Here is a 26045-nt window from a genome sequence, read left to right as displayed (position 1 = left end):
GTGCGCTGTGCTGATGACGGAGTGGTTCCGTCATGGCCCGCTCGGCGCGCCTGCGCGGCGCGAATTCCGCGCCTGCGCTGGACGTTCTATTGAGCGGGGCGCGCCATGACGGAACCGCTCCGTCATGAGCACAGCTCAACCGAGGCTGGTGACAGAGCGGTTCCGTCACCAGCATGCGGCCGCCGCGTGGCCGCCCCGCCCCCTTAGCACTGCGGCGGAATAGCCGCTGCAGTGAAGGGGTTAAGAGGATAAAGACATTTTATTTGGTATGGCACAAATGATAAATATTCACAGAAACCTGATTTCAACACATCATCATTTGAGTGCTATAAACTGTATGGCTGCGCAAAGTTAGTGGCCACTTCAATGGAAAACGTGCTGTCTGTAAATGGCAATGCGCGACCATGTGACACTTCAAGTACCTTAAAAAATTAAGATCTTGAAAGATTGTGGTTCTAAAAAGTGGGTGGTGGTTCTAAAACGTTTGGGAACCACCGTATTTTGTATACCTCTATATTCAAGGATTGATTTTAAAACTCTGTGTCTTTCCTTTAAGATCCTCAAGCTGTCCTCCCCTCAGACTCTTAAGAACCTTCTCATTCCCTATGTCCCTTCTCGCTCCCTGAGATCTGCTTGTCAAAATCTGGTGGTAGTGCCTCGGTTCAAGCTGTGTAGAGCTGGAGGCCGGTCTTTCCGGGTTATGGCTGCCAAACTCTGGAACTCTCTTCCGTCCCATATCCGTGCACTTGACGACCTGCTCGCATTTAGGAGGGCCATTAAAACTTACTTGTTCCCTAATGTTTTTTAATCTCCCCTTTCTCGCTTCGGCCCTGCAGTTTGTGTGGTGTTATGTGTGTTTATCTGCCTATTCAAAAGCGCCGGGACGCCCCTTCGCTGGGGCAGCTGTGCGCTATGAAAATTCGTATAACATAACATATAACATAACATATAACCTCTATACTGCTGGCTTAATCACTGCTGACTACCAACGTAAACATGGGTTAAATGCCTGGGGGCTGCACTGCTGCCAACCACAGCCATATATAGCTCGCTCTTATGTATGTGTGTCATTTCTCTATCGCCTCCAGATGCTGTGCAAGTTATATTATGACCCTTTATCTTAAGGCGCACTGTCACTCGTCCAAGGTCTAGACTCTAGAGCGCTGTAGCAAAAACGTAACAGTGAATAAATGGGGTTATTTTTCATCGGATTAAGAAAATACCACAACAGGCTGCACAAAAAAGGCATTTTACTCTGTGGCTGTGTATTGACAACACAGATGGGAGCTGTTGGCTTCTTGGTTATAAAATGCTAGGGTTATCTTTTCCTTGAGTTCGGAGAAGCTATGTGGCCTTTAATTAAGAAGGCCCGTTGCGCCTGACAACCCCGAGTCCCTCCTGGAGGTGGTAATTGGCCCAGGAGACCCCCGCGGAGTCTCCTGTGAAGCGGAGGACTGAGGAATGTCCGCATTCCGCAGCCCCTTTAATCTCGGGGCAGGAGCGCGCATCTGACTGCTGGCAGCAAAACCAAAAAAAATTCAGCTTCAAAAGGTTTTACTGGGCGTAAATAACGTGCGAAGAAAGCACGGTTAGACTATTATGTCTAAAAAAAACTGTACCCTAGACAAATAACTTAAGTGAACAGTTTATAATCAAAACGTAAGTTAGTATATACCCCGTTTAATTTCCATTGCAGCGCTCCCCATGACACGAGAAGCGGATCGGGTTTTTTGGGAGGGGGGGGGGGGGGTGGTGACCTCTTCTGAACCTGTCCAGATGATGCTGTAATTGCCCCTGATAAACACCAGGGCGAGAAGCTTTGAGTTAACGCAAACTCTCCTCTATGGAAAAAGAGCACAGCGCGGGGCAGGGGGAGGAGCGGGAATACACTGCTGTGCGATAAACCGACTCTGAACTGCATAAACAAATACAGAGTCTTAAAGGCAGCTGCTGCATGGGAGAGCCCGGGCCAGGGCTGGGGCTGCCCCGCCTCGGCCCTGCGGACCGGCGCCTGCGAGGCCCTCCCCGCCTGCAGAAGGGAAGAGACGGAAAGTCATTCGGCTAAAAGCAGCAGTAATAACCACATGACTCCAAGGAAAGGGAAAGGCCGCAGCCCAGCAATGCACAGCCTTTTCCGGACATATATTATTCACTGGCGGAGAAAGGAGTATCCAGGCCCCGCCCTTCAAACAGAATACGAACTCGCCCCCACCTGACTCCAGGGAAAGGGAAAGGCCGCAGCCCAGCAATGCACAGCCTTTTCCGGACATATATTATTCACTGGCGGAGAAAGGAGTATCCAGGCCCCGCCCTTCAAACAGAATACGAACTCGCCCCATCTCCGCGGTGTGTTCAATGTAAGATCACTTGAGTGCAGCACCGGCCAAGAGCTGCCTTCAGAAAGACTAGATTTACCCTGTTGCGCTACATAATTACGGTATACCATTTATTTGTATACACGTGCATCATTTTTTTTAAACAACTAAAAAACGCATCCAGCATCCAAATAGCTTAATTTAAACGGTACCAAATTCCCTAGGTCCATGTGTGAGCAGGCCTTCCAATCTTGGTTTTCCGCTTTCCATTCCGGGACTTTGGGCGAAACAGGACTGCAAGCCATGACCTGCTCACGCGTGGGCCCGGGATACTGGAGAGCGCTTAGGTGAGGGCGTGAGAGTGCTTCAAAGGAGGCCTTCTAGCCGCGTCACGCCCTCCGTATACTAAAGGAGATATGGCGGGTGCCTTTCAGAGCAGTGGACTGCTCGGTGGAGGCAAGGCGCCCTTATCAGGGCGGCGCAGAGGCCGGGGAGTCACATCCGCACAGACCTCGCCCTGCCGCCGTGCATGCTAGCGCCTGACGAAGGGTCATGCTTCTCTTCGAGGCGGCCTGTGAAGAAGTACTAAAGAGCTCCCGCCATGCAGCGTTCTCTCACCAGACTGCACTATGAACAAGGTGCATTCAAGTCCGCCAACAGATAAGTATACAGCTGTCTCCGTGCAGCCATCTCTACAAACAGCTGCACAGCCCTGCGAGAAACCTGCACTGGCGTGCACAGCCCACAGACACCGGGCATTGCAACATGCAGCTCTTTCCGTACAGACAACCTTACACAGCCCTACGAACATCCTACAGACGGTGCACAGCTCTCGCCGCACTACCGTCCACGCGCGCAGCATGCATGCATGCATGCATAGACAGGGCCACTAGCCTGTACCCACTCTCCACACAGAGCCTGACAGTGAGGAGAGGAGCCCCTCCCGTCACCGGCGCGCACTGGGGGCATCTTGCAGACCAGCCATAGTCACTCACTGCGTCTTCATTTTGGCAAAATGCCGGACAAAGCATGTAACCCACAACAGGAATGCAATTCAATGTAAAAACAGCAATGATCAATACAACACATAGAAATTGCATTAAATCATATCTCTAAAAGACTAGTTATTGGCTTGATATCTCCCACGCTACGAACACCCCAAGTAATAGACATCACGCTGAGCTACAGAAAAGCACCCCCTATGATTACATCTGCTGGGGAGGGGGAGACAGCTTAACCTCCCCACTAGAATCACCATCAATGGACGCGGGGTGAGCGCGAGCAGGCGACAGGCCTCACACAAGGGGCCATTGTGTTTCAGGTTTTAATTAGTCTAAGCCCATATTATCAAAGCAGGCGCAGCCCGCATAGAATCCCAAGATCCACAGTCGCCGTTCCCTTTAAAACACTCAACATCCACATTAAAGCAACACCTTGAAACACGTTTTATGGGATCCACAAAAATAAACGCCTGTTCAGATATTAAGCTCCTTCCGGGTAGCGCAGCTAATCAGAGCCTGCAGATCTGCTGCCCGCCTGTGTTCGCCACACGAGACCAAATGACAATTAACGGCATTTATTAAGAGTCATTCCCACACATTATCTGAGAGCAGGTTCCGTCTGTGCCTCTCCCCTGACACCGCCGGTAACTCCCAAAACAAACACCAACTGCAAGATCAGCGCGAGCCCTGACCCCGTGAGAAAAGCACGAGCGTGGGGGAGGGGTGAAGAAACATGGAGATGATTAGAAAATGCAGAGCATCCGTCTCCACCAAACTGCTGGTCCCCAGCCAGCAGCCGCTTGACCGCACACCTCTTCACACACAGGAATCCATTACCACCCACAGGCAAAGTAATCACAAATGAACCAAAATCCCCTTTTCATCATACACACCAGACCATACACGATGGAATGTCTCTTCCATTGGTCACACACATCGGATTTATATATGAATAAATCCCAGCAAAATCTCACAACCATCCGCTCATTTGTACATTGGAATACTACTCTCATATTGGACACAATCAGCAGGCCAGACAAAATAATCCCAGCAAAATCTCACAACCTCCAGTGCATGCACATTGGAATACAACATTAATGTTTGACACAATCAGCAGGACACACAAAATAGAATCCATCCATCCCAATGCTTCTACATGCCAGACTATATATAATGAAACCAATCACCACGGACACACGCAAAATTGACTCAAGCTCAACCTCTCCTCAAAAATACCAATAGAATTCACCCTGCAGAAAAGGACACACACAAAGGAATCCATCTAAGTAAAAGAACACAACCATCAGCTTATGCACAATGGACTACCAACACCACTCTTAGACACAACCACCAGACAATAACACATAGATGGAAAATAGTACAGTTTTATAAACAACACAATCCAAGTTTAGCACTGGACACAAACACCAGACCATAAATAACGTGCAAAAAGAAAAGACCATTCATCATCTCCTTCTAGGAATGGGGCTGCCAGGCCATAGACAATAAAATCCATTAACACCCAGGCACAAACACAATTAACTGTAATAGTTTTATTCAAAACGGACGTGATCTCCAGAGATATAGCAAACGAACTATCTACATATCAATCGGTACCGAAACACAAAACTATATACTGAATGTTTCATCTCCACCCATTAGCACAACCACCAATCAAGCCAGAATGTCAGCCATCTCCAACTAAGGGCGCAGCCAATAGCTAAGACACATTATTATTTAAGACAATGTCTAGGCAGATTGCGGTTTTATGAAAACATGGTTTTATCAACGAGTATAGTCACATGAATAACAACGGACATCAGTTTCAAAACAGCCTCTAGCCTCTCCAAGCAAGACAGCCCATTACTATCCTCTCCCTGGCACAGGTTATACTGCATCCCTGTACACTTTTACTTTTCGGTACAAATGTGGAGGGGTTGCAGGGTCAGAAGGCAGCTTCTAGACTAATTTTATATAATGTAATACGTCCACCAGATTCACGAAGTGAGCAGCACCCACCCTCGTCCCCATCTCCAGTTTTGGTTTCGATTCGTGTCCATGATGCTAGGCCCTGCCCTCCATACAGTCAAGGCTCTCCCATACAGAGGACTCTGTAGCTTACAGGCTTTCCCAGGCGGTGTCATGGGGATTGTGTGCGCCCCGCCCCCACCGCTAATAGCCGTAGTGCACAGCTGCCCTGCTCTGAATGTGGGGTGTAGCTACAGCGGGCCTGATGCAAGAATGCAGCCCACGCCCCTTTTAACCATTTTTGGGAGGAAATGGCAGAACGTAAGTATTTTATCGCGATCTGCCTCTACTGCACTATTTGCGGTGTCATAGAAGCACTATAGAACAGGTCCTGCGTGCTGCTGTGAAATACAAGGTGCAAGTAGGTTACCAAATCAGGCTTTTCCATTCCATCGCAGTACACTTGTTTCTTCACAAAGCACTTCAGGGGCTCGGACACACGGAGGAGACAAGCTTCAGCTCGGGGTCACAATCAAGAGCGCCAGTGACATCTTTCAGCAGTGCCAGGACGCTCATTCAAGGGCAGGTACAGATTGACATCCGTCCTCTCCCAGTCTGAGGGAGATAAAAGGCGCGCGGGTATCATTAATAGGGGGCACGCAGCAAGCCGGAACTCTGCTGGAGTTAGGAGAAGAGGGGCATGAACGGCCGATGACACGGCGCCACGCCCATGTGATGCAGCTAGCTGTAGGAGTAGAAAGGCCTTTTAGGCTGTTTCCAACTTTGTAAGTCGCTGCAAGCTTGCCGTGGCGGTAATACGCCCCAGTCCCGAGTTGCTGCTTGCCAGCGTTGCGTTGGCAGAGCTCCAGTCCCTTGTGGCCTCCCACGCCGAACTTCCACTACCTAGCGGGCACTGTTGGGAGCCAGTTCAGTTTGGGCAGCGCTGGGCTCAGTAGCAGTCTTTACAAGGAACTGTCATCACAACAGCAAGAAGGGGATTTATTACCGATAACCACCCCCCCCCCTTCTGGAGGAGTTTAAACTCAAGACAATAAAAAAGAGCTGATTTTAAGACCTGCAACTATTGAGACTTGGGTGTGACTGCCAGTACTTTGTGGACTCCCCTGTGTGGTTGACTGATCTGAGGCTAAAACTGCCCGGTGGCTGCCCCACTCCGGTGACTGCCATACTTAGTGCATGAGTATTAACTTGAGCCTCTTGTGTATTTCAACCAGGATCCCGCCCTGTGGCTGCCACTGACCCCCACCCCTGAGCCGCGGCTGCTAGGCCGGGTCTGCAGCACTGCCCGTGGCTCCCTGCAGCCGGCCGGGCCTCCCCCTGTGCGCCCCGCGCCGAGGGAGGAGCCTGCGTCTACGGGAGTGATAGAGCGTGGATTCCAGAGCCCTCTCCTGCACGGGCCCCCGCGGGGCCTCCCTCTCACCTGCTTCCGATAGCCGCTCCTCACCGGGTAGCTGCTGTTGGGGACAATCATTCCTGGAGCGCCGGGTCCTCGGCTCCCGATGGGCGGGCGGGGGCGGCGCGGCCAGGGGCTCCCGAGCAGGGACAGGCTGACAACTTCCAGCCTGCCAACTTTCTGCGGCTCCGGCGGGGCCTGCGGTGGGCTGCGGGGCCGGGGCGGCGGTGCACGGGCGGGGCAGGACGGCGGCGGCGCAGGAGTCGGAGCCCGAGCAGTATTTGGTTCCCATACAGTCCCGTAGCCCCTGCCCTTCGGCCGTCTCCGGGGCTCCGCCCTCCTCGCGCGCCATTGGCAGAGCGCCCCACAGCGCTGGCTCGTCACCAGAGCTCCCTGCTAGTCCCGCCCCTTACCGAAAGGAGTGTCTGGACCCCGCCTCGGCGCAACCAGACCTGGCAGCGGCATGCCGAGCCGATGTGAGTCTACTGTGTGTGCACGCGCCTCTTGGAGTGGTGCCTGCTTTCTTCCGTTAGGGCCATAGGGGTTCTTAAGTCTTAACCTTTCATTTCTAAGTTCTGTGGACTCCCTCCTAATCATTACAGGCATGGGGCCCCTCTCAATAATTACTGGAATTCAGGGACCTCTACCGAGTCACTACTGGAAGCAGAGAACCCTGGTCTAAGCAGCTTCTAAGACGTGAAACTCAAAACAATGCACACACATAAAGCAAAAAGCATTCATCAAACAATTACACAAATAATTAAATACTTTATTTAATCCACACAAAATTAATTAATAAAATCCCAAAATACATTTTTACAGGGAAGATTGGAGCTTTTCAATAGAGGCCACGCAGCTATACTATATCCTGTATGATGCACTTTCATTGATCTGGCAAAACAATCTGAGGATACTAACTTAATTTTAAGCCTGCAGTTTGAAATTCCTTCACATTTAAAGATCGTTTCAAATTTCCAAATTTAACTTATTTATTTATGTACACTTTATTAATCCGTTATTATGATTTAACTTCGAATTAGTTGGGGACCCCCTGAACCGGCATCATGGACTACCAGGCGTCCACGGACCACAGGTTAGGATCTGCTGCTTTAGGGTATACCATGGGACCAAACAATAATAGATGTCTGAGTGGCAGCAATTGCACAAATGTGCTCTTCCTTTGCAAAAGGGTACTTTCTTTGTATTAGTTTTGGTTGATGTGATAAAAAGTTGCTTCTATAACGTTTTATGAGGCAAAACCAGCTGTTGGGGATCTTCGTGTGCCTTTTGCTGGAAAAGCTCTTTTCTTCGTCTACCAAGTGGTCATTGTGTGTGAAAGGTGCCTTCAAAAATCCCACCATTCTAAAAGTCAGAGTTCTGGAGTTTCCTGGATCTACGTGTGAGGACCTCAATCAATCCAGCTATTTTTCTTTGCATTCTAGGAGTTGTAGTCAACGTTATATCATTATAGAGTCGGGACTACATGTTATCTCTGTATTGTGGAAGGTGAACCCTGTCCCATGTGGGCCTTTACTTCGGTTTCAGCATTACAAGCAATGGTAAGCTCATGTTTGAATCAAAAAGTTTGGGTATGAAGACAGACTCCCAGCTTGCTAGGTCTATACAAGTTGCAGCCACTGTATGTACTTATCACATTAGAATAATACAAAAATAAATATTTTATCTTTCAATCAAGGGTAGTTACATGCAGGGCCGCCTTTAGGGCAGTGTGACTGGTGCAGCCGAGGTGGGGGGGGGGGAGTGCTGACCTCAGGGGTGGCACTCTCTTTAGCAACAACATGATTGGAGAGACGAGTGGCACTTTTGCCCGGAGGTAGTTGGGGGGGTGGTGGGGGAGTGCTGACCTCAGGGGTGGCCGCTCTCTTTAGCAACAACATGATTGGAGAGATGAGGGGTACTTTTGCCCGGTGGTAGTGCGAGAATCCAAAAGGAGATCATGGGATGTGGAGGCGCCAAAACTGATTGTCAAACAGGGTGCCACCAGCTCTAAAGCCGGCCCTGGGATGATGGCTGGTACTGCTCTGAGAGGTTCGCAACTGGATTATGCTAGCGCCTAGTACTAGGAGTTAGCTCAAGCTCTAATTTTAATAAACTCCAGTGGCTGTAAAGTCTAAAAGTAAACTATCTTTAACAGGACACGCTACTAGTAGAGCTGCCATGGGTCCTCATGTACCGTCTGACACTTTCAGCCTGTCCTGGCTTCTTAGATAACATATTTTTGGCTGCTGGAATGTTTAAGCCCATTTGTACGACATCACCACTTACACTACAAGAACCAGAATGCAACGTTGTTAACTAAAAGCAGGACCACTTGAAGGTGTCCAGCCGAGCACCTACCTGCCAGCAATGTTACCATTGACGGTTTATACAGCTGTACGACGCACATCACGAAATCGCTTCCCACATCTTTCCAGCAAAGTATAGCTTTCACTATCCGCCCACTATTTCCTAAGCTCTCCACGCGTTTTGTCGCATTTCTCCTCCCCCCCTCCCCTTCTCTGCCTTCCTTCCGTCTTTTTTTTTTTTTTTACCCGCTCCGCCCCCTTCCCTGCCCACCGCATCGTCCTCCTCCCATCACGCTGTTAAGCGTTGTGCCTTAAAAGAAGCTAGGAGCACCTCTCTGGTCAATCATGCAAGACACCGAAAAACTCTGTACAGAGGATCACAATCAACAAAACACTATGCCAACTACAAGCTCCCCCAAAATGTAACATGCTAAACGTCTGAAAATATGCTTCATAGCCGCACATAAGGGATGAAGCGCTATATAAATGCGACAATAGACTACATGTTAGACACAAGTCCTAGTATCTTCATAAAATGACTGGTGCTGCTCTCTAGTACTGTGGTATTAAATATTTGTGGGTTTTGGATCGCTTCCCACATCTTTCCAGCAAAGTATAGCTTTCACTATCCGCCCACTATTTCCTAAGCTCTCCACGCGTTTTGTCGCATTTCTCCTCCCCCCTCCCCTTCTCTGCCTTCCTTCCGTCTTTTTTTTTTTTTTTTTACCCGCTTCGCCCCCTCCCCTGCCCACCGCATCGTCCTCCTCCCATCACGCTGTTAAGCGTTGTGCCTTAAAAGAAGCTAGGAGCACCTCTCTGGTCAATCATGCAAGACACCGAAAAACTCTGTACAGAGGATCACAATCAACAAAACACTATGCCAACTACAAGCTCCCCCAAAATGTAACATGCTAAACGTCTGAAAATATGCTTCATAGCCGCACATAAGGGATGAAGCGCTATATACATGCGACGATAGACTACATGTTAGACACAAGTCCTAGTATCTTCATAAAACGACTGGTGCTGCTCTCTAGTACTGTGGTATTAAATATTTGTGGGTTTTGGATAAACTATCTTTAACAGGACACGTTACTAGTAGAGCTGCCATGGGTCCTCATGTACCGTCTGACACTTTCAGCCTGTCCTGGCTTCTTAGATAACATATTTTTGGCTGCTGGAATGTTTAAGCCCATTTGTACGACATCACCACTTACACTACAAGTCCCAGAATGCAACGTTGTTAACTAAATAAAATACACTGAACATAATCTTCACAAAAGTTATTTACAAACGTTTAAGCTATTGCCATTATAAATTACAATAACTTTTATTTAAGTATTAATTATTTACAAAATTAAAAGCCATTGTTATTTGTAATATCAATACATCTAAGTCACGTAAATACAACACACATTGCATTACAAATGCTATAGGTGTCACATTTGCAAAAGTTAAAACTATTGACATTGTAACTGACAAAGCTATTAATTTTGCTACTTTCAAAACCAACACATAAAGTCCCAGGATGCAACGCCTAGGCTACAAAGAGAGGAGTGACAGACATCACACATGGCATACAGTTACTTAGCTCCTATGTGTACATGTTGTAAGCATCCAAACAGCCAATCTTGCTTTACTGAACAGTTGCAAAACCTTACACTATAGAGAAGCCAAACAAAACGTTTTCAGTTTCTGGTAACCTCCTGCCTTCTCATATTCTCTATTTCTTTCCACCATCCTTTATTTTTTCCCTTTTTTCCTGTTTCATTATTTTTCATCCGTCCACTCCCTCATTGTATCGATCAGGTCTCAGTTACCTTTCTCTGTCACTTTACGTTTCAAGTTCTGCATTTCTCACTTTTACGCCGTTCTCTTCTTGCTCAAAGGTTTAAACACTGCAGCTACGGGCAAGCTTTAGATTAAATGCACAGTCTAAGCATTGTTATTATTATTTATTTGCTTGTAGATTCATATAGCTCGAACTTCACCAAGAAGTGTTTCAACGCGCTGATCCAAGCTTAGGGGTGTGTTGTACAAAAGTTGGTATTTTATGGAATAATGTGTCTGGTAACATCTCTGGGCGAGATCTGCTACTTGTCAGGGTTTCCACACGCTAGGAGTTATTCACCAACGTCAGCTGAATGAATGGGCAGTGAAGTGGGTGCACGAATTATCTGGGACACCAAATATTGTACAACGCTGGCCATGAAAGTCACTTCATTGATCTGCTCTGACTTCCCCACTGCCACACCATCCAGCGCCCGGGGGCAGGGGGAGGCGCCAATTCACGACTCCTGCCTGGCCCCTCCCGCGCAACCAGCCCCCTTGCCAGGCCTCCAGTCGTTGAGGACAAGGCTAACGCGCATGAACTACCACCCAAGCTCTCCTTGCAGGAGCCCCCTTGTCCTGCGAAGGGATGTCCTGCGGTCTAACACCCCCGCTCACGAGAATGGTTTCGTCTGGCTGGCATACCAGACATTCCAGAGTACAGCCATCTCCTCTTTCTGCTGCAGCCCGAAGAGAGCAGGGAGGGGGTGCCCGGAGTGCAGTTTACAGGGCAATCCGTGCACAACCTCTGTCGACATCCCCTGGTCATGTACACAACCCTTAAAGTGCCATGCCGTACTGAGCAGACGACCCTACCCCTATACACTACTCTTCGGTGGAGGTGTGCAAACAGTACTACTTTGCCATATCCAGCCTGGCCGTTACTGCCAGCACCCCGTACCTTTAAAAAAATTTTTTTTTATTTATTTATTTATTTATTGTATGCGTTTTTATATAGCGCGGACTTTACCCGAAGGTGTCAGAGCGCTTCACAATAGGAACAGTAATGATACACGAGGAGAGAACAAATGACACAAAAGCAAACACTAGGTTACATGAGGAAAAAGTGCCAATTGTGAGCAAACAAAATACAAGAGGCAGCAAACGGTACATTACAGGAGGAAAAAGTGGCTTGTGTGCAAGTTACAAAAGCGTAAAAAGTACAAGTAGAGGTATAATACTGCAAACCACAGACCAGATCTACTACTGCGTTCTCTGCAAAGCCTAGCTCATATTTATTGTACTTAACTCAACCATATGACTGAACGCAGCCTAAAACGTCACCAGATGGCACGCCCGGTTCTTCTTGCTCTGGACTGCTCAACACTGCTAACTTATAGAATTCACCCCATAAAGATGTTCCTATGTTCTGTATTTTCAGAGGCATTTCTTATTTTCTGGACAAAACGGACCGTTTGGAAGTATTCTGCAAAATTTAAATAGCTAGAAAAAAGGGAACATTTGCCTTTTGTCACACGACACATTCCCCAACGCACTGATAGAACATTTCCCATGTTATCAATTCCTGTCATAATTAGAGTACTACCAAAAGTAACCCAAAATACAGCGCTTTCCTTCCTCGTCAAGGGGAGTTAGCGCTTTTGGAATGATGCAATACACTTTTTACAAAACAAAATGGCCCAGTCCAGTCGGCACGGGCCATGCCACAAATAACTGAATGAACACAGTAGGGAAGGCCCCCACACAACAGAACCCTCTCTATACAACAAAAGGAGGTCGTGACTGGGGACAGGACCATCAGAGCAGTGCCAAGCAATAAACACAGAAACAGTTGTTTTCCTTTTTTTACCTTAACGACAAAACAGACAAAGCAAAGGTCGCCGATGGGGTCACGCAAGACAAAGCCTGCCCTGTATTGTCACAGAGCCAGGAACACTGCAATGGCGAATTAAAAAAAAAACGTACACAAACTCACGGCCAGTAGGTTTGATAGGAAAGACTAAGGGTTTATGTTGAAAGAAACCATGCTGAAATTGTAATAATTTACTTCAGGATTTCATAAATTGGGAGTCAGCGTGCGGTTGAGTTGCGGGGGAGGAGTCATGGACAGCAGACTGTGGCAGTCAACCTATTTATTTATTTAAAAAAAATCTGTAGCAAGAAAATTGTCGACAAGGACACACGACAGTAAATCTGTTGTTGCTTAGCTAATTGGTCACATAGAGGCAGCATTTTCAGGGAATTATAATAATATTAAGATAACTAGTGGTAAGTCAGTTATGGGAGAATTCTGTGTTTTGTCCAGTCACAGTTTTGAATTCTAAAGGAGCATCGAGGGTTAATGTGCTTGCTACAAAGCACAGCTTTTAACATGCAGACCACATAATTGTATTTTATGTAGATGGGTAAGTGGGTGACTGCTTTTGACACGGATAATTTTGTTACTTCCATTTAATAAATTGCAATCTTTTTACTGTAGCACAATGATCTATGAATCAGCATTAATGAGCTACATGCAAACTGCAAGTCATGAGTTTAGATCCTTTTTTTTTTCTTCTCAATCCGTTCTTCTGGTAAGTTTGCACCTAAGGGTTCCTCTAGGCCTGTAGGTAGTAACAAAGACTACTTGGTACAGAATACCCCAATCACTGGGTTACATTTCCTTACTTTGTGGTACTTCCGACCATGCACTCAACATAAGATGCTACAAGTACAGCCTATATGAGACACCTACACCTTATAACACTCATTGTCTTATGTAACATTTCCTGTATTTTGATTCACACACCTGTATGGTTTGTCTCTCTGTGCTTGATGTAAAACACACTGGCAACGTACACTTGGATGAGTAGTGCTATATGAGAATTAATTCCAAAATAAATTAGTAAGTGACATTTAAATCAATACTTATTACACACAGGAACATCTGGAATTCTTATGGTGAATGCACAACTCTTACATGAAGAGTTGAACAAAGTCGAATAGCCTCCAAATCATAGTTTCTCTTAAGGTGCCTTTGAAGTGATAAGGTGTAGGCCTTGTTAACTTCCACTGCATAATTGTCTAGTGTGTTAGACTCCAGATGGCTCCCAGCCAGGATACTTAACAAGCATTTGCAAAGCAATAGGTCTCGCATTAGGAAAGTTTGAGCTATTGGTCTTGTAAATGACAATTTTTTTTATTTATGTGTTGGTTTTGAAAATAGCGAAATTAATAGCTTTGTCATTTACAATACCAATACTTATATCTTTTGCAAATGTGACACCTATAGCATTTGCAATGCAACATGTTTTGTATATACGTGACTTAGATGTATTGATATTACAAATAACAATGGCTTTTAATTTTTTTAAATAATTAATACTTAAATAAAAGTTATTGTAATTTATAATGGCAATAGCTTAAACTTTTGTAAATAACGTTTGTGAAGATTATGTTCAGTGTATTTTATTGTGACGAAAATCCAAGAACAAAAGTGAAATATTAACAACTTTTTGTGACATTTGTAATAAAGCTTGAAAGATTGAGAGAACATATTTGAACCAGTTGTTGAATGGTTGCACAGATTGATACTGTGGTGGCGCTGAGTGATGTTGTGGTGGCGGCGAGTGATGCTGTGGTAGCGCATAGTATTGTTGTGGTGCCCCTGAGTGATGCTGTGGTGCCCCTGAGTGATGTGTGGTGGTGAGATAGATAGATTGAGTGAGGGTGATAGATAGCTAGAGGGAGGGCGAAAGATAGAGTGAGGGCGATAGATAGATGGAGTGAGGGCGATAGATAGATGGAGTGAGGGCGATCGATAGATGGAGTGAGGGCGATAGATAGAGTGAGGGCGATAGATAGAGTGAGGGCGATAAATAGATAGAGTGTGGGGGCGATAGAGTGAGGGCGATAAATGGTTGTGGTTGTGTGTGTGTGTGTGTGTGTGTGTATGGTTTTGTGTGTGGTTCTATGTAAGGTTGTGTGTCTGGTTGTCTGTGGGTGTGTGGTTGTGGTTGAGTGTGTGGTTGAGTGTGGTTGAATGTGTGGTTGAGTGTGTGTTTGAGTGTGTGTTTGTGTGTAGTTGAGTATGTGGTTGTGTGTGTGGTTGTGTGTGGGGTGATGCGTGTGGGGTTGTGTGTGGTTGTATGTGTGTGGTTGTATGTGTGTGTACACGTGGTTGTATGTATGTGTGTGTGCGGTTACAGAAGGGTGTATGTGGAAGAGAGCAGCAGATCAGCACAGCAGAAGAGAACAGGGAGTTAAAGAAGTAGGCGGGTGGAAGAGAGCAGCAGATCAGCACTGGAGAAGAGAACAGGGAGTTAGAGAAGGAGGCGGTGGAAGGGAACAGCAGATCAGCACGGTAGAAGAGAACAGAGAGTTGGAGAAGGGGGCAGGTGGAAGAGAGCAGCAGTTCAGCACAGGAGAAGAGAAGAGAACAGGGATTTAAAGAAGGTGGTGGGGTGGAAGAGAGCAGCAGATCAGCACAGGAGGAGAGAACAGGAAGTTAAAGAAGGAAGCGGGTGGAAGAGAGCAGCAGATCAGCATGGGAGAAAAGAACAGGGAGTTAAAGAAGGAGGCGGGTGGAAGAGAGCAGCAGATCAGCGTGGGAGAAAAAAACAGGGAGTTAAAGAAGGAGGCGGGGTGGAAGAGAGCAGCAGATCAGCACAGGAGAAGAGTATAGGGAGTTAAAGAAGGAGGCGGTGGAAGAGAACAGCAGATCAGCACAGGAGAAGAGAACAGGGAGTTAGAGAAAAAGGCAGGAGGAAGAGAACAGCAGATTAACACAGGAGAAGAGAGCAGGGAGTTAAAGAAGGAGGTGGGGTGGAAGAGAGCTGCAGATCAGCACAGGAGAAGAAAACAGAACAGGAGTTAGAGAAGGAGGCAGGGTGGAAGAGAGCAGCAGATCAGCACGAGAGAAGAGAAGAGAACAGGGAGATAGAGAAGGAGGTGGGTGGAAGAGAGGAACAGATCAGCACAGCAGAAGAGAACAGGGAGTTAAAGCAGGAGGTGGGGTGGAAGAGCAGCGGATCAGCACAGGAGAAGAGAATAGAACAGGGAGTTAAAGAAGGAGGTGAGGTGGAAGAGAGCAGCAGATCTGCAGAAGTTAACAGGGAGTTTTACGAAGGAGGTGGGGTGGAAGAGAGCAACAGATCAGCACAGGAGAAGAGAACAGGGAGGTAGAGAAGGAGGTGGGGTGGAAGAGAACAGCAGATCAGCACGAGAGAAGAGAACAGGGAGTTAAAGAAGGAGGTTGGTGGATTAGAGCAGCAGATCAGCACAGGAGAAGAGAACAGGGAGCTGAAGAAGGAAGCGGTTGGAAGAGAACAGGAGTTCAGCACAGGAGAAAAGAAGAGAACAGGGAGTTAGAGAAGGAGGTGGGGTGGATGAGAGCAGCAGATCAGCACAGGAGGAGAGAAGAGAACAGAGAGTTAGAGAAGGAGGCAGGGTAGAAGAGAGCAGCAGATCAGCACGGGAGAAGAGAACAGGGAGTTAGAGAAGGAGGTGGGGTGGAAGAGAGGAACAGATCAGCACAGCAGAAGAGAACAGGGAGTTACAGAAGGAGGTGGGGTGGAAGAGAGCAGCAGATCGGCACAAGAGAAGAGAATAGAACAGGGAGTTAGAGAAGGAGGTGAGGTGAAAGAGAGCAGCAGATCAGCAGAAATTGACAGGGAGTTAAAGAAGGAGGCGGGGTGGAAGAGAGCAAAAGATCAGCACAGGAAAAGAGAAGAGACCCGGGAGTTAGAGAAGGAGGTGAGGTGGAAGAGAGCAGCAGATTAGCACAGGATAAGAGAACAGGGAGTTAAAGAAGGAGGCGGGTGGAAGAGAACAGCAGATCAGCACAGGAGAAAAGAACATGGAGTAAGAGAAGGAGGCGGATGGAAGGTAGCAGAAAGATTATCACAGGAGAAGAGAACAGGGAGTTAGAGAATGAGGCGGGAGGAAGAGAACAGCTTATCAGCATGTGAGAAGAGAACAGGGAGTTAGAGAAGGAGGTGGTGGAAGGGAACAGCAGATCAGCACAGGAGAAAAAAACATAGTTAAAGAAGGAGGCGTGGTGGAAGAGAGCAGCAGATCAGCACAGGTGAAGAGAAAAGAGAATTAGGGAAGGAGGCGGGTGGAAGAGAACAGCAGTTCAGCACAGGAGAAGAGAAGAGACCAGGGAGTTAAAGAAGGAGTTGGGGTGGATGAGAGCAGCAGATCAGCACAGGAGAAGAGACCAGGGAGTTAAAGAAGGAGTCGGGTGGAAGAGTGCAGCAGATTAGCACAGGAGAAGAGAACAGGGAGTTAAAAAAGGAGGCGGCGTGGAAGAGAGCAGCAGATCAGCACAGTAAAAGAGAACAGGGAGTTAAAGAACTAGGCGGGTAGAAGAGAGCAGCGGATCAGCACAGGAGAAGAGAAAAGAGAATTAGGGAAGGAGGCGGGTGGAAGAGAACAGCAGTTCAGCACAGGAGAAGAGAAGAGACCAGGGAGTTAAAGAAGGAGTTGGGGTGGATGAGAGCAGCAGATCAGCACAGGAGAAGAGACCAGGGAGTTAAAGAAGGAGTCGGGTGGAAGAGTGCAGCAGATTAGCACAGGAGAAGAGAACAGGGAGTTAAAAAAGGAGGCGGCGTGGAAGAGAGCAGCAGATCAGCACAGTAAAAGAGAACAGGGAGTTAAAGAACTAGGCGGGTAGAAGAGAGCAGCGGATCAGCACAGGAGAAGAGAACAGAACAGGGAGCTAGAGAAGAAGGCGGGTGGAAGAGAGCAGGAGATCAGCTCGGGAGAAGGGAAGAGAACAGGGAGTTGGAGTAGGAGGTGGGTGGAAGAGAGCAGCATAGCAGCACAGCAGAAGAGAACATGGACATGGAGGTAAAGAAGGAGGCGAGGTGGAAGAGAGCAGCAGATCAGCAGAAGAGAACAGGGAGTTAAAGAAGGAGGCGGGGTGGAAGAGAGCAGCAGATCAGCACAGGAGAAGAGAAGAAACCCGGGAGTTAGAGAAGGAGGTGAGGTGGAAGAGAGCAGCAGATTAGCACAGGATAAGAGAACAGGAAGTTAAAGAAGGAGGAGGGTGGAAGAGAGTAGCAGATCAGCACAGGAGAAAAGAACATGGAGTTAGAGAAGGAGGCGGATGGAAGGTAGCAGAAAGATTATCACAGGAGAAGAGAACAGGGAGTTAGAGAATGAGGCGGGAGGAAAAGAACAGCAGATCAGCATGTGAGAAGAGAACAGGGAGTTCGAGAAGGAGGTGGTGGAAGGGAACAGCAGATCAGCACAGGAGAAAAAAACAGATTTAAAGAAGGAGGCATGGTGGAAGAGAGCAGCAGATCAGCACAGGTGAAGAGAACAGGGAGTTAAGGAAGGAAGCGGGTGGAAGAGAACAAGATATTAGCACAGGAGAAGAGAACAGGGGGTTAAAGAAGGAGACGGCGTGGAAGAGAGCAGCAGATCAGCACAGCAGAAGAGAACAGGGAGGTAAAGAAGGAGGTGGGTGGAAGAGAGCAGCAGATTAGCACAGGAGAGGAGAACAGGGAGTTATAGAAGGAGGTGGGGTTGAAGAGAGCAGCAGAACAGCACGAGATAAGATAACAGGGAGTTAGAGAAGGTGGTGGGTTGAAGAGCGCAGCAGATCAGCTCTGGAGAAGAGTAGTGAACAAGGAGTTAGAGAAGGAGGTGGGTGGAAGAGAGCAGCATAACAGCACAGCAGAAGAGAACAGGGAGTTAGAGAAAGAAGCGAGTGGAAGATAACAGCAAATTAGCGCAGGAAAAGAAAACAGTGACTTAAAGAAGGAGCGGAGGCGGGTTGGAAGAGAGCAGCAGATCAGCACAGGAGAAGAGAAGAGAACAGGGAGTTAGAGAAGGAGACAGGGTGGAAGATAGCAGCAGATCAGCACGGGAGAAGAGAACAGGGAGTTAAAGAAGGAGGTGGGGTGGAAGAGAGCAGCAGATCGGCCTTGAGAAGAGAATAGAACAAGGAGTTAGAGAAGGAGGTGAGGTGAAAGAGAGCAGCAGATCAGCAGAAGTTAACAGGGAGTTAAAGAAGGAGGCAGGGTGGAAGAGAGCAACAGATCAGCACAGGAGATGAGAAGAGACCCAGGAGTTAGAGAAGGCGGTGAGGTGGAAGAGAGCAGCAGATTAGCACAGGAGAAGAGAACAGGGAGTTAAAGAAGGAGGCGGGTGGAAGAGAACAGCAGATCAGCACAGGAGAAGAGAAGAGAACAGGGAGTTAGAGAAGGAGGTGGGTGGAAGAGAGGGAGCGCGATAGATAGAGGGAGGGAGGGCGATAGATAGATAGAGGGAGGGCGATAGATAGAGGGAGGGGGATAGATAGAGGGAGGGGGATAGATAGGTAGAGGGAGGGCAATCGATAGATAGAGGAAGGGCGATAGATAGATAGAGTGAGGGAGGGCGATAGATAGAGTGAGGGAGGGTGATAGATAGATAGAGTGAGGGAGGGCGATAGAGTGAGGGAGGGCGATAGAGTGAGGGAGGGCGATAGATGGAGTGAGGGTGATAGAGTGAGTGAGGGCGACAGAGTGAGTGAGGGCGACAGAGTGAGTGAGGGCGGTAGAGTGAGTGAGGGCGGTAGAGTGAGTGAGGGTGGTAGAGTGAGGGCGGTAGAGTGAGGGCGGTAGAGTGGTAGAGTGAGGGCGGTGGAGTGGTAGAGTGAGGGCGGTAGAGTGAGGGCATGAGGGCGGTAGAGTGATGGCATGAGGGTGGTAGAGTGAGGGCGGTAGAGTGAGGGCGGTAGAGTGGTAGAGTGAGGGCGGTAGAGTGAGGGCGGTTGAGTGATGGCAGTATAGTGAGGGTGGTAGAGTGGTAGAATGGTGAGGGTGTGTGAGAGGGTAAGGGTGTGTGAGAGGTTGAGGGTGTGAGGGTGTGAGAGTGAGGGTGTGTGAGAGTAAGGGTGTGAAAGGATGAGGGGGTGGGTGAGGGGGTGTGGGGGTGTGAGTGGGTGAGGGTGTGGGGGTGTGAGTGGGGGAGGGTGAGGGGGTGTGAGTGGGTGAGGGGGTGTGAGGGAGAGGGTGTGTGAGGGTGAGGGCATGTGAGGGTGAGGGCGTGTGAGGGTGAGGGTGTGTGAGGGTGAGGGCATGTGAGGGTGAGGGTGGGTGAGAGGGTGTGTGAGGGTGAATGGGTGTGTGAGGGTGAATGGGTATGTGAGGGTGAGAGGCTGTGAGGGTGGGTGAGAGGGTGATTGAGAGGGTGTGTGAGGGGAAGGGGGTGGATAAGAGTGATGGGGTGTGAGGGTGAAGGGGTGGATGAGGGTGAGGGGGTGTGAGGGTAAGTGTGTGGGAGAGTGCGGGAGGGTGGGAAGGTGAAGGGTGGGTGAGGGTGGGTGAGAGGGTGAGTGAGGGTGAGGGTGTGTGAGAGGGTGAGGGGGTGTGTGAGGGTGTGTTAGGGTGGAAGAGAACAAGATATTAGCACAAGAGAAGAGAACAGGGAGTTAAAGAAGAAGGCGGCGTTGAATAGAGCAGCAGATCAGCACAGCAAAAGAGAACAGGGAGTTAAAGAAGGCGGCGGGTGGAAGAGAACAGCAGTTCAGCTCAGGAGAAGAGAAGAGACCAGGGAGTTAAAGAAGGAGGTGGGGTGGATGAGAGCAGCAGATCAGCGCAGGAGGAGAGAAGAGAACAGGGAGTTAGAGAAGGAGGCAGGGTGAAAGAGAGCAGCAGATCAGCACAGGAGAAGAGAAGAGAACAGGGAGTTAGAGAAGGAGGTGGGGTGGATGAGTGGAACAGATCAGCATAGCAGAGGAGAACAGGGAGTTACAGAAGGAGGTGGGGTGGAAGAGGGCAGCAGATCGGCAGAAGTTAACAGGGAGTTAAAGAAGGAGGCGGGGTGGAAGAGAGCAACAGATCAGCACAGGAGAAGAGAAGAGACCCGGGAGTTAGAGAAGGAGGTGAGGTGGAAGAGAGCAGCAGATTAGCACAGGATAAGAGAACAGGGAGTTAGAGAAGGAGGCGGATGGAAGGTAGCAGAAAGATTATCACAGGAGAAGAGAACAGGGAGTTAGAGAACGAGGCGGGAGGAAGAGAACAACATATCAGCATGTGAGAAGACAACAGGGAATTAGAGAAGGAGGTGGTGGAAGGAAACAGCAGATCAGCACAGGAGAAAAAAACAGACTTAAGAAGGAGGCGTGGTGGAAGAGAGCAGGAGATCAGCACAGGTGAAGAGAACAGGGAGTTAAGGAAGGAAGCTGGTGGAAGAGAACAAGATATTAGCACAGGAGAAGAGAACAGGGGGTTAAAGAAGGAGGCGGGTGGAAGAGAGCAGCAGATTAGCACAGGAGAAGAGAACAGGGAGTTAAGAAGGAGGCGGCGTCGAAGAGAGCAGCAGATCAGCACAGCAAAAGAGAACAGGGAGTTAAAGAAGGAGGCGGGTAGAAGAGAGCAGCAGATCAGCACAGGAGAAGAGAAGAGAACAGGGAGCTAGAGAAGAAGGCGGGTGGAAGAGAGCAGCAGATCAGCTCGAGAGAAGAGAACAGGGTGTTGGAGAAGGAGGTGGGTGGAAGAAAGCAGCATAACAGCACAGCAGAAGAGAACATGGAGGTAAAGAAGGCGGTGGGTGGAAGAGAGCAGCAGATATGCACAGGAGAAGAGAACAGGGAGTTAAAGAAGGAGGTGGGTGGCAGAGAGCAGACGATCAGCACAGGAGAAGAGAACAGGGAGTCAGAGAAGGAGGCGAGGTGGAAGAGAGCAGCAGATCAACAGAAGAGAACAGGGAGTTAAAGAAGGAGGCGGGGTGGAAGAGAGCAGCAGATCAGCAGAGGGAGAAAAGAAGAGAACAGGGAGTTAGAAAAGGAGGTGGGTGGAAGAGAGCAGCAGATAAGCACATCAGAAGAGAACAGGGGGTTAAAGAAGGAGGTGGGTTGAAGAGAGCAGCAGATTAGCACAGGAGAAGAGAACAGGGAGTTAAAGAAGGAGGTGGGGTTGAAGAGAGCAGCAGAACAGCACGGGATAAGAGAATAGAACAGGGAGTCAGAGAAGGAGGTGAGGTGGAAGAGAGCAGCAGATCAGCAGAAGTTAACAGGGAGTTAAAGAAGAAGGCGGGGTGGAAGAGAGCAACAGATCAGCACAAGAGAAGAGAAGAGACCCGGGAGTTAGAGAAGGAGGTGAGGTGGAAGAGAGCAGCAGATTAGTACAGGATAAGTGAACAGGGAGTTAAAGAAGGAGGCGGGTGGAAGAGAGTAGCATATCAGCACAGGAGACTAGAACAGGGAGTTAAAGAAGGCGGAGGGTGGAAGAGAACAGCAGATCAGCACAGGAGAAAAGAACATGGAGTAAGAGAAGGAGGCGGATGGAAGGTAGCAGAAAGATTATCACAGGAGAAGAGAACAGGGAGTTAGAAAATGAGGCGGGAGGAAGAGAACAGCAGATCAGCATGTGGGAAGAGAACAGGGAGTTCGAGAATGAGGTGGTGGAAGGGAACAGCAGATCAGCACAGGAGAAAAAAACAGAGTTAAAGAAGGAGGCGGGTGGAAGAGAGCAGCAGATCAGCACAGGTGAAGAGAACAGGGAGTTAAGGAAGGGAACGGGTGGAAGAGAACAGGATATTAGCACAGGAGTAGAGAACAGGGGGTTAAAGGCGGAGGTGGCGTGGAAGAGAGCAGCAGATCGGCACAGGAGAAGAGAATAGAACAGGGAGTTAGAGAAGGAGGTGGGGTGGAAGAGAGGAACAGATTAGCACAGCAGAAGAGAACAGGGAGTTAAAAATGGAGGTGGGGTGGAAGAGAACAGTAGATCGGCACAGGAGAAGAGATTAGAACAGGGAGTTAGAGAAGCAGGTGAGGTGAAAGAGAGCAGCAGATCAGCAGAAGTTAACAGGGAGGGTGTGTGAGGGTGAGAGGGTGTGTGAGGGTGTGTGAGGGTGTGGGTGGGTGAGAGGGTGAGTGAGAGGGTGTGTGAGGGTGAGGGGGTGGATGAGGGTGAGGGTGTGTGAGGGAGAGTGGGTGGATGAGGGTGAGGGGGTGTGAGGGTGAGTCTGTGGGGGAGGGTGAGAGGGTGGGTGAGGGTGGGTGAGAGGGTGAGTGAGGGTGAGGGAGAGTGAGGGAGAGTGAGGGTTGTGAGGGTGAGGGTATGTGAGGGTGAGGGTGTGAGGGAGGGTGAGGGGGTGTGAGGGTGAGTGGGGTGAGGGGGTGAGGTTGAGTGAAGGTGAGAGGGTTGTGAGGGTGAATTATGCGTGATCCACAAGTTTGGTAGAGTTTTTGAAGTGCTTACTATAATTCTCGCCTATCTATCCCTGCTGGATAGAATAGTCGAGACCTAAAAAAGAGAGGACGGGCGACGGGGTGAGAGTTTAGGATTAAATGAGTTTATGCTGGTTGCGATTTTTTAAAACAGCAGTCCTGCACCGAGGCCAAAAATTGTATGGGTGGGGGCTTGAAATAACTGATTTAGTCGTAGGCAGAAAGGATACTGTGGTGCACTGGTATTCAGATGGTTTGTGATTCGTGGTGGGCATGCTGGGCACAGAGGGAGACAGGATTGCGGGAGGTATGTGTGAGGAGGTGCGCTTCCTGGGTATGGAGGATGGGTGTTGTGGTGCTTTGTGACGGGCTTGGATCGTGGTTGGGCATGCTATGTTGGTTCTAGAGGGTAGGTGCCGTCGAGTAGTGGTGAAGTAGTGGGGGCTGCTGCGGTAGCATCGACTTGGTAGTAATGCATTTGGTGGTTGGATGCAGGAGCGGAGGGGCCCTGTGTTCAAAACTGCCGTTGTTGGAGCAGGGGAATAATGTTTAGATCTTGGCGTGGCTCATCAACATCCGGTGATCCTGGGCAGAGTATTATGAGCCACAGTTTCGAAAAAAGTATGAGCTAATGGTATTGTAAATGACAATTTTGTTTAATATGTGTTGGCTTTGAAAATATATAAATTAATAGCATTGTTATTCACAAAGTCAATAGCTTACACTTTCCTAATGCGAGTCCTATTGGATATGGCAATGCTTGTTGGTAGCAAACAAGGACAGTGCTGTTGTGGTGCTGAGTGATGCTGTGTGTTGCTGAGTGATGCTGGTGTGGTTGGGCTGAGTGATGTGGTGGTGTATTAGAGTGTTGTGGTGGTGTATTAGACTGATGTGGTGGTGTATTAGAGTAATGCGGTGGTGTCCCAGAGTGATGTGGTGGTGTCCCTGAGTGATGTGGTAGTGTCCCAGAGTGATGTGGTGGTGTCCCAGAGTGATGTGGTGGTGTCCCAGAGTGATGTGGTGGTGTCTGTGAGTGATGTGATGGTGTCTGAGTGATGTGGTGGTATCCCTGAGTGATGTGGTGGTGCCCCTGAGTAATGCTCCAGAGTTATGTAGTGGTTTTCCGTGAGTGATGAGGTGGTGTCCCTGAGTGATGTGGTGGTGTCCCCGAGTGATGTGGTGGTGCGCCTGAGTGATGCCCCAGAGTGATGTGGTGGTGTCCCAGAGTCATGTGGTGGTGTTCCTGAGTGATGTGGTGGTCTCTGTGAGTGATGTGATGGTGTCTGAGTGATGTGGTGGTGTCCCTGAGTGATGTGGTGGTGTCCCTGAGTGATGTGGTGGTGCCCCTGAGTGATGTGGTAGTGTCCCTGAGTGATGTGGTGGTGCGCCTGAGTGATGCCCCTGAGTGATGTGGTGGTGTCCCAGAGTGATGTGGTGGTGTTCCTGAGTGATGTGGTGGTGTCCCTGAGTGATGTAGTGGTGCCCCTGAGTGATGTGGTTGTGTCCCTGAGTGATGTGGTGGTGCACCTGAGTGATGCCCCTGAGTGATGTGGTGGTGTCCCAGAGTGATGTGGTGGTGTCCCAGAGTGATGTGGTGGTGTCCCAGAGTGATGTGGTGGTGCCCCTGAGTGATGTGGTGGTGCCCCTGAGTGATGTGGTTGTGTCCCTGAGTGATGTGGTGGTGCGCCTGAGTGATGCCCCTGAGTGATGTGGTGGTGTCCCAGAGTGATGTGGTGGTGTCCCAGAGTGATGTGGTGGTGTCCCAGAGTGATATGGTGGTGTCCCAGAGTGATACGGTGGTGCCCCTGAGTGATGTGGTGGTGTCCCTGAGTGATGTGGTGGTGCCCCTGAGTGATGTGGTGGTGTCCCTGAGTGATGTGGTGGTGCGCCTGAGTGATGCCCCTGAGTGATGTGGTGGTGTCCCAGAGTGATGTGGTGGTGTCCCTGAGTGATGTGGTGGTGTCCCTGAGTGATGTAGTGGTGCCCCTGATTGATGTGGTGGTGCCCCTGAGTGATGTGGTGGTGCCCCTGAGTGATGCCCTTGAGTGATGTGGTGGTGCCCCTGAGTGATGTGGTGGTGTCCCAGAGTGATGTGGTGGTGTTCCAGAGTGATGTGGTGGTGTCCCAGAGTGATGTGGTGGTGTCCCAGAGTGATGTGGTGGTGTCCTAGAGTGATATGGTGGTGTCCTAGTTTGATATGGTGGTGCCCAAGAGTGATATGGTGGTGTCCCTGAGTGATGTGGTAGTGTCCCAGAGTGATGTGGTGGTGTCCCAGAGTGATGTGGTGGTGTCCCAGAGTGATGTGGTGGTGTTCCTGAGTGATGTGGTGGTGTCTGTGAGTGATGTGATGGTGTCTGAGTGATGTGGTGGTGTCCCTGAGTGATGTGGTGGTGCCCCTGAGTGATGCTCCAGAGTTATGTAGTGGTTTTCCGTGAGTGATGTGGTGGTGTCCCTGAGTGATGTGGTGGTATCCCTGAGTGATGTGGTGGTGCGCTTGAGTGATGCCCCTGAGTGATGTGGTGGTGTCCCAGAGTGATGTGGTGGTGTTCCTGAGTGATGCGGTGGTGTCTGTGAGTGATGTGATGATGTCTGAGTGATGTGGTGGTGCGCCTGAGTGATGCCCCTGAGTGATGTGGTGGTGTCCCAGAGTGATGTGGTGGTGTCCCAGAGTGATATGGTGGTGTCCCAGAGTGATATGGTGGTGTCCCAGAGTGATATGGTGGTGTCCCTGATTGATGTGGTGGTGCCCCTGAGTGATGTGGTGGTGCCCCTGAGTGATGCCCCTGAGTGATGTGGTGGTGCTCCTGAGTGATGTGGTGGTGCCCCTGAGTGATGTGTGGTGTCCCAGAGTGATGTGGTGGTGTCCCAGAGTGATGTGGTGGTGTCCCAGAGTGATGTGGTGGTGTCCCAGAGTGATGTGGTGGTGTCCCAGAGTGATGTGGCAGTGTCCCAGAGTGATGTGGCAGTGTCCCAGAGTGATGTGGCAGTGTCCCAGAATGTGGTGGTGTCTCAGAGTGATGTGGTGGTGTCCCAGAGTGATGTGGAGGTGTCCCAGAGTGATGTGGTGGTGTCCTAGAGAGATGTGGTGGTGTCCTAGAGTGATGT

The 26045-nt window shown here is 49.3% G+C and overlaps 1 protein-coding gene across 16 annotated transcripts in view; it reads right to left on the bottom strand.

Moving 5' to 3' along the window:
• RBMS1 (RNA binding motif single stranded interacting protein 1) overlaps window positions 1-26045 on the bottom strand; it is a 690694-nt gene that overhangs the window by 272335 nt on the left and 392314 nt on the right. For 3 of the 16 annotated variants that reach the window (XR_015308445.1, XM_086956629.1, XM_086956632.1), the window contains exon 1: window positions 6726-7039. The exons of 7 other annotated variants lie outside the window; for them this stretch is intronic. Coding sequence is in view for 8 of the 9 variants with exons in the window: in XM_086956629.1 (XP_086812755.1) it covers window positions 6726-6776 (51 nt within the window). In the remaining variant the exon portion in view is untranslated. Of the gene's footprint in view, window positions 1-5714; window positions 5881-6725; window positions 7043-26045 lie in introns of those variants that run through there. 6 more of the 16 variants (XM_086956630.1, XM_086956635.1, XM_086956633.1 and 3 more) reach the window with 6 other exon arrangements.

The sequence above is a fragment of the Lissotriton vulgaris genome, chromosome 2_1 (assembly GCF_964263255.1).
Source record: "Lissotriton vulgaris chromosome 2_1, aLisVul1.2, whole genome shotgun sequence".
NCBI lineage: Eukaryota > Metazoa > Chordata > Amphibia > Caudata > Salamandridae > Lissotriton > Lissotriton vulgaris.
This window is presented reverse-complemented; position numbering and strand designations above follow the sequence as displayed.